The 13439-nt window shown below is 41.9% G+C and overlaps 1 protein-coding gene across 2 annotated transcripts in view; it reads right to left on the bottom strand.

Moving 5' to 3' along the window:
* Window positions 1-13439, bottom strand: part of LOC137095186 (KH domain-containing, RNA-binding, signal transduction-associated protein 1-like) — an 85491-nt gene that overhangs the window by 29913 nt on the left and 42139 nt on the right. The window contains exons 6-7 of one of the 2 annotated variants that reach the window (XM_067461555.1): window positions 12168-12288; window positions 270-337 (exon numbers count right to left, since the gene is read on the bottom strand). In XM_067461555.1, the coding sequence (XP_067317656.1) occupies window positions 270-337; window positions 12168-12288 (189 nt within the window). Of the gene's footprint in view, window positions 1-269; window positions 338-12074; window positions 12289-13439 lie in introns of both variants that reach the window. The other variant, XM_067461554.1, reaches the window with a different exon arrangement.

Genomic DNA, 13439 nt, shown 5'->3' with positions numbered 1-13439 from the left:
ATTTACAATACTCTTCATGTACCAAGGAAAGAGGCAAGCAGTCAATAAAGACTGCGACAAGAGAGGAACACACTCCCTCTTGTCCTCTGCTGAGAGGCGGCTGATGCTTCCCATGCACACAGCATGCTGAGTACTGCTGCCCCTTGTCAAATGCACCCCTGGTGCAAAGTCAGCCATCTGACCAAGCTGAAGGTGTTCTACATTTCAAGGGACCTTGCTACCTGGAAAGAAGTGTCTCAATGGAGCCAAAAACCAACAGCAACACTTACTGTTGACCCTGGCTGTAGTAACCTTCATAGCCTTCGTAACTTTGCTCTGCATAAGAATCATCATAGCCCTGAAACAGAGAGAGAAAGAGAGAGTCAGCAATAGTAAAATTACAAGTGCAAGCAGAAGACAACAGCAAAGGGCTGGTCAAGTCCAAATCATGAAAGAGAGGAAAAATATATACGAAACATGTTTACTGTTTACTGTCAGGAACCGAAAGGGTGCCTGAGTTGTCCTGTGTTACGAAAGTCCAAATATTTAAAGAAGGCCTGCGGAAGGAAATCTTATCCTGGGTGCTCCATCGCGATGATCCGGAGACGATCGGTGGATGGATTGAGCTGGCTGGCCGCATCGAGACGACGCTGGCCCAGGTCAAGAGGCATCGGGGATCAGTGCCACAGCAAGCCAGAGCCAAGGAGGAGAACCGGAGGACGGAGAGAGGCCCGACCGGAAGGGAGCCAACCGGAGGATCCAAGGGGCAGAGGAGCGGATGTTTTGTATGTGGTCGTTTGAACCATAGAGCAGCTGATTGTTGGGAGCGTAAGGGGGGAGGGCCCCCTCAGCCCAGGACGAAACCGGCTGCAGGGGAGAGCAGAGGAGAGCGTCCTTCTCAGGGCCCCAGTGGGGGATCTGGTGAGTCACAACCCAGGAATGCTAGTGTTTCCGATAAGGCTAGAAGGGGAGGGCAGATGGACTAGCTGCAAAACTCTCATTTTTTTAAAAAATATTCTTTATTGAAATTTTCATAAAAATAAAATTAAAAAATAGCAAAAAAAAGGAAAAAGATAAAGAAGGAAGAGGGAAAAGAAGAAAAGAAAGAGAAGAAAAAAATAAATAAAAAGTTGACCTGGTATCTTCGGAAAATCTTGTCAGTCTTATTGTAGTTTGTGTTGTTGTTTTTCTTCTTTCCCTCTTTTTCACGTAAGTCAGTCTATTTTTATATTTCTTAGATTACTATTTCTTTCTTCTTCTTCTTTAAATATTCTGTGACTTCACTCCAGTCTGTTTCTTTCCTTTTAGTTTCTTTGTTTTTTAACAGTAGAAAGGTTAGCTTGTCTAGGTTCTTAATATCCAGCATTTTAGTTACCCAATCATTTATCTCCGGGATCTCTTCTTGTCTCCACACTTTGGCGTAACACATTCTTGATGCTGTCAAAGCCAGGAAGAGTATTTTATCCTTATTTTCCTCTAATTTTGTATCATACATCCCAAGCAAAAGGATCTCCGGTTTCAGGGGCAGCTGTATTTTCAGCATACTTTGAATTTCCTTATGTATTCTCCTCCAAAAGATCTTCGCTTTATCACACGTCCACCATGCATGAAAAAAGGACCCTTCTTTGCTCCTGCATTTCCAGCAGGCCGTGCTGGTATTGTTATATATTCTGCCTAATTTTTTCGGTGTTAGGTACCATCTTTGTGACATTTTCACCCAATTTTCCCTGAGCTCTATTGCGTACGTGTACTTTAATCTTTTTCTCCAAATTTCCTTCCACTCTTCTTTCCTAATGTTTCTTTGTACGTTTTCGTTCCATCTTCTCATATAATTTTTCTCCTCCTTTTGTTCCAGATGCCATTCTAATATTTTTTTGTATAGCTTAGTTATCAACTTCCTTTCTGATTCCATGATGTTATCCCAAAGTTCGTTACCTTGTGCAAAGCCTAGTTTCCTATCCAATTTAAATTTTTCTTTAATTTGCCAGTACTGAAACCATGTTATATTTTTGTCAAGTAGGACTAATTCCTGTTTTCCTTTATTTCTGTCACTCCTTGTCTAATTTTTAGTATTTCCCTGTAAACGGGCCAGTCATTCCACCCTAGACACCTTCTTTGCGTCGCCTCCAGAGGCGATACCCAGAGTGGTGTTCTGGTGTACAGTTTTAATCTATACTTTTCCCAGACTTTTAGGATTGCAGACCTTGTGAAATGGTTCCCAAAGTTTTTTTCTTTTTCTTTCCCTTTATACCAAATGTAATGGTGCCACTCCGCTCTTGGATCTATTCCCTCAAGAGTTAGTAATTTCTTTTTCTTAAGCATGGTCCAGTCTCTGGCCCATGTTAGGGCACAGGCTTCAAAGTAAGTTTTTAAATCCGAGGCTGCCAATCCACCTCTTTCTTTTTGTTCTATTAAATTTTTATAGTGTATCCTTGGTTTCTTGTTGTTATAGATGAATTTTGAAATATCTCTGTTCCATTTTTTAATCAAATTCATATTCCTAATTATGGGTAAATTCTGAAATAAGAATATCATTTTTGGTAAAATTTTCATCTTAATTGATGCAATCCTCCCCATTAGTGATAAGTTTGACTTTTTCCATTTTTCCATATCTTCTTTAATTTCTCTCAATTTATCTAAATAATTATTTTGTAAAAGATGCAAATTTTTTGCCATTATCTGGATCCCTAGATACTTTATTTTTGGAACGATTTGTACATTCCATTTTCTTTTAATCTCTTCCTTTTCCCTTTCTCCAATGTTTTTTGTTATTGCTTTTGTCTTTTCCAGATTTATTTTAAACCCTGCCACTTCACCATAGTTTTTTATTACTTCTAGCCAAATTCCTGTTTTTTCTTTTGGGTTTTCTATCATACAAATTATGTCGTCCGCAAATGCTTTGTATTTGTAGTCCAATCCTTGTATTCTAGCACCCTCTAGAGCCTTCTCTTCTCTTATTCTTTTTAGCATTACTTCTAGTGATAGGACAAATATTAGGGGTGAAAGGGGACAGCCCTGTCTCGTTCCTTTTTCTATCTGGATCTTCTCTGTTTCCTGTCCATTAATTATAATTTTGGCCTCTTGTTTTTCATAAATTGTTTCTACTGAATTTTGAAAATAATAACCCACATCAATCTCTCTCATTAAAAATTTAAAAAAATCCCAATTGACATTATCGAATGCCTTCTCGGCATCTACGGCCATAAACATTACTTTCTTTTGGTGGTAAATTTCGTAATATTCAATCAAGTCTATCACTGTCCTCACATTATCTCTCTGTTGTCTATTAGGCAGAAAGCCCGCTTGATCTTCCTCTATATATGAATCTAGTGTTGTTTTTAGTCTTTCCGCTAGAATGCTAGTAAAAATCTTGTAGTCTACATTGAGTAACGATATTGGGCGGTAATTTTTAACTTCCTCTGGGTCCGAATTCTCCTTGTGTATTACTGATATATTGGCCTGTCTCCAGGAATTTGGTATTTCTTTATATATTCTTATATTATTCATTATTTTCTTCAGGTATGGTGTGAATTCTTGTTGGAAGGTTTTGTAATAGCCAGATGATAATCCATCTGGACCTGGTACTTTATTTGGTTTTAAATTTTTTATTGCCATTTTTATCTCTTATTTCCTTAAGAGTTTCCCTTTGTTTATCTGACATCTTTTGTATTTTTTGTTTTCCTAAATATTGATATATCTTTTCCCTATCGATCTTCTCATTCTGATATAATTTCTTATAGAAGTTAAAGAATTGACTTCTAATCTCTTTTTCTTGGGTATATATTTTGTCTATCTCTTATTTTGATTATATGTGATTTTTCTCTTTTTTTCCGTAGCTTATTCGCTAACCATCTTCCTGACTTATTTGTGTTCATGAAATAATTTTGTCTTATATATTTTAATTGTTTTTCCTTCTCCTCTAATTCCAGTAAGTCTAATTGCTTCCGTAGATTCTCTAACTTACTTTTTACTTCTTTATTCTTTGGACTTTTTTTGAGTTTTTGTTCCTCCTTTTCTAATTCTCTCTTAATTTCATTCATCTTTTTCATTTTCTGCTTATTTCTGGTTATTTTTTGTTGTATAAAGTGACCCCGGATTACTGCTTTACTTGCTTCCCACAAGTTTGATATGCTTGTTTCTGTATTATCGTTCAGTTCAAAATATTCTTTTAATTTGTTTCTGATTTCTTCAATATCTTCCTCTCTTTTTATCAAGTTTTCGTCTAATCTCCATCTTCTTGATCTACCTCTTATTTCCATTCTTAACTCCAGGGGGCAATGGTCTGAGTCAATCCTTGGAAGAATCTTAAATCCACAAGCATGTGGACAATTTCAACAGAAAGGAAGAGACCATGAAAATGAACAAAATCTGGCTACCAGTATTAAAAAACTCTAAAATTATAACAGCTAAACAACAGAGAGGAAAAAACCAGGCACAGATTAACACCTCCCAGCAACAGATTTTCCCAGGCTCAGGCAGGCCTTCAAATGCTAATGAAGGTGATCAGCTAAACATTCACACCTAACTGCAGCAGGGAAGAGCTCCTTGCCCCACCCCAGCCATTCCACAGATATATAAACCCATTTTTCCTACTTCCAACAGACCTCACCAACCTCTGAGGATGCTTGCCATAGATGCAGGCGAAACGTCAGGAGAAATGCCTCTAGAACATGGCTCTATAGCCCGAAAAAACCCACAAGAACCTAATCTTAAAGCTCTTTATTTTCCCTATCAATTGAATTGTTGTCCACATCATATCTATCCTGGACCAATTTTGGAACCTGGCCGAATAATATGTATAATCTTTTTTGCTTCCATTTTTTGTTCTCCAAATATCTTTTAGATTTAATTTTTTCATCATCCTTATCATTATGTTAGGGAGGTTTCCTTTGTCTTTGGTTTTCTTAGTATTGTAATTTGTCTTACTTCTGTCTAGTTCTCTATCTATGACCCCATTGAAGTCTCCCATAATTACTAAGTGATCGTATTCCTGCTCGTCTATCTTCTTTTTTAATTTCTCTGTAAATTTTATCTTAGAGTCATTGGGCGCATAAATGTTGCAGATTAAGCGTTTCTGATCTTGTACTTTTATATTTACCCCCAGGAACCTTCCCTCCTCATCCTTAAATGCTACTTCCGCTGGAATGTCCCTGTTTACATATATTACCACCTCCCTTTTTTTTCCTGTGCTGAGGCTATGAATGACTGGCCCAAACTTTTATTTTATAAGTGTTTTATGTGGTCTTCCCTTATGTGTGTTTCTTGAAGTGCTATAATATGAAACTTTTTCTTTTTTAGATTGTAAAAATCTTTATTTCTTTTATTCTGAGAATTCAATCCATTAATATTATTTGAATATATTTTTATTTCTTCCATTATTTATTTATTTTCTTCTCCGGTCTCCGGGCTGCAAAGCTCTCATAGATTGTGGATGCTCCAGGAACATTATGGCCCCAGAGTTAGCGGACGAACTGAAATGTGAGAAAACAATATTATCAGCCCCCATAGCAATTTCCCAGCTAGACGGATCAGTGGCAGCCGGGGCTCCGGCGCAGTTTGAGGTGGAGAAGGTGCGATGCAAGATAGGCAATTGGGAGGGCAACATCACATTCATAGTGTCCCCAATGGCAACTTATAATGTGATCTTGGGAATGCCGTGGCTGAAGGAGGCAAACCTGCATGTCAATTGGAAGAAGGGCAGCCTGAGTTTCCCAGAAGCACCGAAGGGGGAGTGCTGTAGAGGGGAAGGGACCATACTGCCAGACTGGGTGCAGGAAATTTGACGAAAAGGAGGGAGATCAACATCCCCCTCTGAGAAGGGTGGAAGTGAAAATTGAACTTAACAAAGACGCTAATTTATCTAAGAGTAGACTGCATCCCATGTCAAAAAGAGAGATGGAAGAGCTGAGAAAGTATATAGATAAGAATTTAGCCCAAGGATTCATAGAACCGTCCAAATCCCCCTTGGGGGCCCCCGTGCTATTCAGGCACAAGAAGGATGGCTCACTGAGGACTATAGGGGGCTGAACGCAGTGAGCACCACCAACAGTTACCCTTTGCCTCTAACCAAGGACTTGTTATCGAGACTGTCAGAGGGACGGGTGTTCACGAAAATTGGATTGAGGCCTACCATAAGTTATGAATATGGCCTGAGGACAGATGGAAAACGGCTTTTTTAACTTCTGTGTGTGTCCCTTCAGACTAAAAGGCTCGGGAGGGGCATTTATGCAAATGATCAATGAGGTGCTGCATCCATTGTTGTACCGTGGCATGTATTGCTTTGTAGATGATGTAATAATATTTAGCCGCAATTGACAGGCCCACGTGAAGTTAGTGAGGGAAGTGCTTCAGAAATTGAGGGAGACGAAGCTGTTTGCTAAACTGTCCAAATGCGAGTTCAATAAGGAGCAGATAGATTTCCTCGGATACAGAATCTCGCAAGGGGGGGGGGTTGCAATGGACCCCTCAAAGGTAGAGGATGTGAGGGATTGGGAACCCCCTAAGACACGCAAGCAGTTGCCATCATTCCTGGGATTTGCCATTTTTTTCAGACATTTATAAAGGACTTCCCCCAACTGACACTACTCCTCACGGAATTGTTGAAGACGAAGGGGAGTGGGGAGACGGCCAAGGTACGATCCCCAGGGGCAAGGTTAGCTTGGTCATTAGAATGTCAGAGAGCTTTTGAGGAACTGAAACGCCGGTTCACAGAGGAGCCCATTTTAGTCCACCCCGACCTGACCAAACAATTCGTGATTCATTGTGATGCATCAGATTGGGCCTATGGGGCAGCGTTGATGCAAAGGGACCTGGAGGGTGTGTTGAAACCATGTAGGTGCATATCAAAAAAGTTCAGCAAAGCTGAGAGAAACTGGCCGGTGTGGGGAAAGGAGGTGCTATTGATATTAAAAGCTCAACCTAAAGACAAATAAGGCCCCAGGTAGCGATGCCATTATCCCTGAAATACTGAAGGCAAACCCACTGTGGTGGGCAAATCTACTAGCAAACCTCTTCACAAGGATCAACGAAATGGGGTACATGCCAAAGGCATGGACCTCCTCTATAATGGTCCCAATATTCAAAAAAGGAGACCAAAACGATCCAACGAACTATCGGCCCATTAGCCTGCTCTCCATAATAGGGAAGATGTATGCCAAGCTCCTGCAAACTAAGCTAGAATCATGGGTCAACCAAAACAACATAATTGGCCCAGAACAAGCAGGATTCTCTAAGGGGAAATCAACATTAGACCAGACTCACATCTTGGCCCACCTAGCCAACAAATACTCAAAAAATTGCCCTAATAAGCTAAACGTGGCCTTTTTGGACCTGAAGGGGGCATTTGACTCTGTGAATAGAGAAAAGTTGTGGGAAAAACTAGTAGCCCTCAACATAGACCCAAGACTCCTCTTCTTGATTAAGAAATTGCACAACCAAAACCTCTGCCAGGCGAAAGACTACAGGGGATGCCTGTCAAACCCGATCCTGGTTCAAAAGGGAGTCAAACAAGGGTGCGTACTAGCCCCACTCCTTTTCAACATCTTTTTGCACGATCTCCCTACAGCCCTGGCTCAAGTTGATGGGCATAGCCCCAAGATTGGCCCAAAGCATGTCCCCCTTTTGCTATTTGCGGATGATGCAGCCCTATTATCCCTCTCTCATGTGGGCTTAAAAAGACTCCTGCATAAATTTGTTGATTTTTGCGAGACGAACGAACTGCAGGTGAACTACGATAAAACCAAAATCTTGGCGTTTGGGAAAAGCAACAAAAGACAAGTCTGGAAGATAAAGGGCCATTATATTGAGCAAGTAAAACATTTCAAATACCTAGGTCTCTGGTTTAGCAACAACTTGTCATGGTCCACCCACTTAAAATATACACTGGCCCGGGCCAAATCGAGTGGCAGTGCGACCAGGAGGTTCTTCCACTCCAGGGGTAACCAATATATCCCCCTAGCTCTGCAAGTCTTCAAAGCAAAGGCGATGTCACAACTTCTCTATGGAGCACCCATTTGGTTAACCCCCAATAACAGCGCCATCTGATCTTTTCATTTGAAATTCCTCCACAAACTATATGGTGCCCCCAACTGTGTCCCGTATGCAGTTCTTTGTCTTGAATCTGGGCAATATTCTATTGAGGCTACTATCTGGCTAATCGTCATTAAATTTTGGCTATCTATACACTATCAAAGTCCCAGAGACTCTTTGACTCAACTCACCTTGAGCGAACTCCACCACTCCAAATGGTGCTCAACTGTCCTAGCAAAGATCGGGGAATTGGGCTACGACAGCAATTTCCTGACCCTACTATCTTTTCCTGAGATTTTTACCCTCATCAAAAGGAGGCTGCTAGAAAGGGACCACAACCAATTGTTGAGCTTGGCAAACAAATCCTGCTCACCTATCAACTTGGCAATTCCATACACACAGGGAAATCCAGCCTTCTACATCACAGAGCTCACCAACCCCTCTTACAGAAGAGCCTACATGCTGGCTAGATTTAACATCATGCCATCGCCGCTCCATAGAGGAAGACTCAACGGCCTCCCGAGCGACAAGAGGGTCTGCCTCTGCAGCACAGGACAGCTAGACTCCATACCGCATATTCTCCTGCACTGTCCACTCTACCAGGAGCTAAGATCCAGCCTGCTAACACAAGCCATAGATTCACTGAAGAACCGCAGCGATTCTGACAAAGTGATTTTGCTTTTAAATTGCCAGGACTTTAGCTGCTGCCTTTCAGTGGCAAGATTCCTGAATGAAGTCTGCAAACTGAATGTGTAGCAAACGAGAAGCCCTTTTTATTTCGTGTACCATGTTTTTATACTCTCTGCCATGTTATGCCAATAAAGGCTTATTGTATTGTATTGTTGATATTAAAAGCTTTGGAGACTTGGAGGCATCTTTTAGAGGGAAGCGGCATACCTTTTGAGGTATGGACCCAGCATAAAAATTTGCAATATATCACATCACCCCAAAAGCTGTCAGCGAAACAAATAAGGTGGGCTCAGTACTTCACCAGATTCGATTTCAAGCTGAAGTTTCACAAGGGAAAGCAAAATATCTTAGCAGATACGCTTTCCCGTATGCCACAAAATGAAGGGAGGGAGCAAGACCAAAGAGGGAGTATTTTCTCAGAACAACAGTGGGGCATGGCGGTGCAGACCAGGGCAGAGGCGGAACGCAGCCAGAGGCTTGTGGGAGTAGAAAGCAGAGAAGGGGGATGGGAGAAGGAGCTGAAACGAGCATACAAGGGGATGAATGGCTGGAGAGAAACAAGGAAAACGTGGAATGGAAGGATGGATTGGGATTCGTAAACCGGAAATTATATGTCCCAGGGAGCGTGCGAGGGAAAATGATGATTAAGATGCCACGACAGTAAGGGCGCGGGACATTTGAGGGTCACTAAAACAATGAAACTGTTAGCGTGACAGTGTTGGTGGCCCAGGATGAGGGGGACACAAAATTGTACATATCCCAGTGTGACACATGTGCAAGGAACAAGGTATCCACCCAAAAGCTCGCGGGGTTGCTGTAGAGAGTGTAGTGGAGCTGTCTAAACCGTGGAGCACGATCGCCATGGACTTTGTGGGCGAACTTCCAGTTAGCTGGGGGCAACGCTATGTCTGGACAGTGCTGGATTTATTTTCTAAGCAGGCGCATTTCATCACGCTACCCAAGCTGCCATCTGCAGAAAAGTTGGCGAAACTGTTTATAAAACACATCTATCGACTGCATGGGTGTCCCGACCAGGTCATTAGTGATAGAGGGGTCCAATTTACAGCAAAGTTTTGGGAGAAATTCATGCAATTACTGGGAGTAGAGAGGAGCCTGAGCTCCGCGTTCCATCCCATGACGAACGGGGTGGGGTGGGGTGGGGTCGAGCGTACACAACAGACATTGGGGCTGTTCTTGAGGACGTACACAAATCACTGGCAGAACGATTGGGCAGGTCTTTTCCCATATTTATTTATTTACTGCTCTTATATACCGCAATTCTCAGCCCAGGGTGAGAATGCAGAAGTTGCATATAACGGGGCCTGTCACGCATCAACAGGGAAGTCCCCGTTCGAAATAGTTTATGGCCGAGAGATAGCCCCTTTGCCGAGGCTGCCGGATTGGGAGGAGGATGAATCCTGGGTAAAGGAGGGATGGCCAGATAAAGTAAAAGCCAGCTGGGAGGAGGTGGTGAAGTCACTGCGGGAAGCACAATGGAGGTATAAGCTATTCGCAGATTGAAAGAGGAGGGAAGGGGACAAGCTGGAGGAGGGGGATTTAGTTTGGCTCAGAACCAAAAATCTTAAGTTGGACACCCCATCCAAAAAATTATCCCCTCGGTATATAGGTCCCTTTAGGATATCCAACAAAATCAATGACGTCACGTATAAGTTACGACTGCCAAGGGTTTTGGGGAAGGTACACAAAACATTCCATTATAGCCTATTTAAAAATTACCAAGGATCGCTGGATGAAGAAGGACTGTAGAATTGATATGTATCTCCTTTACAGGAAGAAGAGGAGGAGGAGGGCGTCATGTCAGGAACCGGTTTGCAGGCCTTCGATTTTGGCGCTAAAAACCAGGGTCCTGACCTAGGACTCTGATAAGGACTGTGCAGCTTGTGACCTCGGGGGAAAGCAGTTGGCATTTGGCGGGAGCGTTGCGCGGGACTTTCAGCTTGGCGGGAAAAAGGTTTTCAAATGTGGGGGAGGGTATAAAAGAGATGACCAGCGGCTGCTGGTCAATCCCGGCTTTCTTTGTGTCTGAACATTCAGAAGTAAAAGTTTCTAATTGATTATGGATCTGAGTCCTGTGTCGTTATTGGGAACGGCTGCTGTGAGTTGGCAGTTTACTGTGGCCCAGTTTGGAAAATGGAACCCATTACTGTGCTGTTTTTTTCTTTGGCATGTAGTAATGAAAGGCTTCCAGTTTCCCCTTTGTGAAATTCATTTGAGAGAACAAACTGAGATACAAAACAAGGATAATAGAATTTAGCAAGCTTTAATGCCACAGGTTCCAAGTCTAATAATATATTCATGATAGGAAGTAAGAGAAGGAAGCATGCCTGGATTGGATGATAATCTTTTAAAACATGAAAGAATAAATGCAGATGAACATTCAGAGAAACACAAAGGATGCTGTCATGGTTTCTGCTCTCTTGCTTAATCAGTGGCATTTGTACTATAAGAAAGCAGCTTCAATTGAGAGTTCAAAATGGTTTTGTAAGTCAACTCATTTGAGAATGGTATTGTAGCAATGGTCCAACTCTACAGTTTTCCTGCAACCCATTAGAGCATGAATTGCACAAGCAGTTTAGCTAAAGCAACAGACAAGGGAGACCACTCAGGACAGCTTCTGCTGGGAACTACTTCCTCTATTTTCAGTTCAGTTCGTTCTCAAGTGTCATATAGCAGCTAGAGATTGGTGATTAACAGAATTTACTGTATAACAAACAAATGTCAAGAGACATTTAAATGAAAGATGGTTTCCCTCAGGAATTCTTGGTCAAGGGTATTGAAGTAATCTTCTAGTGGCTACCAATTGAACATCGGATCTCTTACAAGATACTGATCCTGACATTTAGAGCTCAAAATGGCCAAGGACCTTTATATCTTGGGGACCACCTCATTCCTTTTCTCCATCAGTGGTCACCTCGATCCACCCAGGAAAATCGCCTATATATACTGAGCTTTAAGGAGGTACACCCGGAAGCTACAAGGCGTAGAGCTTTTTCGACCTATGCTCCAATTCTGTGCAACTCATTGCCTCCATACATTAGAGCAATGTCGGAGTTGCGACCTTTTGTAAAGGCACTCAAGACTTGGCTGTTTGGTTGTGCATTTAAGTAATCAGATCTAATTTGCCAAATAGTCACTGTTGAATGTTTTTATGCTGAATGTTTTTATATTGTGTAAATGCTATTTTAGACTGTAAGTCGCTCGGAACACCTTGGTGGAGAGCGACTAATTAAGAAATAAAGTGAAGTGAAGTGAAGATGTAGGTTTGGCTTTACCTGCATGGCATCCTGCTCTTTTGAATGAAGGGCTTGACATGCACTAGATCCCTGAGAATGGGCACAACACTAAAAGTTTCTTACATAATCTCCATAGCTCTCTGGTGCAGGAGGGGGAGGAAGAGGTATTCTCTGAATGCCCGCGGCACGCACTCTTGGGCCAGGGGCGCCTCTCACCGCTGGTAGTGGGGGCACGCCCCGGGCCACGGATGCTCCTCTGGCGATGGCGCCTCTCACCAGGGCCCCTCGGACCAGGGCTCCACGCGGAGGAGGGGGAGGTGGGCCCACGCCACGGCCCCTGAAAAAGAAGGAAGGAAGACTCAGGCACAAGGCGTCTTTGCCCACAAAGGCCCCTTTCGTCCCCACAGGATGAGAGGACAGCAACCTACAAGGAAGGGCTAATGTCGAGGCCTTGCATCAGAGATCTATTTGGGTCCAGACTATTTGCCTAATTGCATCTCCCTATACAGACCATACCGTGCACTGCGGTCAACAGAGGAGGCCCTCCTCTCGGTCCCACCTCCATCATGAGCTTGTTTGGTGGGAACAAGAGAGGGGATCTTCTCCGTATCTGGAACCCTCTCCCTAAAGTAGTAAAAATGCTCCCCACCCTCCTTTCCTTTAAGAAACTTCTAGAAATGCACCTATGCACTTTAGAGCATGAAGAGGAGTTGGACTAAGACACTTTAACTACTTGGAATGCTGGCTAGTCCCACTTGTACTATATGGCTGCCACGTTACATTTCAAATGAACATCAGCGCCAGCCATTTTTAATATATTTCAAATTGTTTTTAGGGTATTTGTTGTAATGTTTACTTATGTTTTAGTTAACTATGTCTTGTTGGATGATTTTGTTTTATTTTTCATCACAATGCTGAATTCTTCATCATATTTATTTATTACATTTATATGCTGCCCTTCTCACCCAGAAGGGGACTCAGAGCAGCTTAGAGAGATATATATATACACACACACGCACAATATATTATGTTATTAGCATAGTACAAAATCAGTATTAAGTATTACTATATTGTACTATACCATTATATTGTAATATTATTAGTAATATTATATATATATATATATATATATATATATATATAAAAAATAAAATATTATTAGTATTATATTGCATTACATTATAATATTATAAATATTATATGTATAATATATTACATTACATTACATTATAAGCACAGGAGACAAGGTGGAACTGTTCCCTGCCCCCCCACCCCCCTCACTCTGGCCAAGAGCGGAAGTTGGTGCTTACTGTTATTACTCTTGCTTTATTGTGTATTATTTTGAGAAGTTTGTGTTCACCAGAGGCACTGCATGCTTGCTTTTTTATGTGTGTAAACCGCCCTGAGTCCCTTCAGGGAGAGAGGGTGGTCTAAAATAAAATAACATTTTATTATTATAGTCTATAAAATTAACACGGGGTGAAAGAA

This window comes from Anolis sagrei, chromosome Y (assembly GCF_037176765.1).
Source record: "Anolis sagrei isolate rAnoSag1 chromosome Y, rAnoSag1.mat, whole genome shotgun sequence".
NCBI classification, from domain to species: domain Eukaryota; kingdom Metazoa; phylum Chordata; class Lepidosauria; order Squamata; family Dactyloidae; genus Anolis; species Anolis sagrei.
This window is presented reverse-complemented; position numbering and strand designations above follow the sequence as displayed.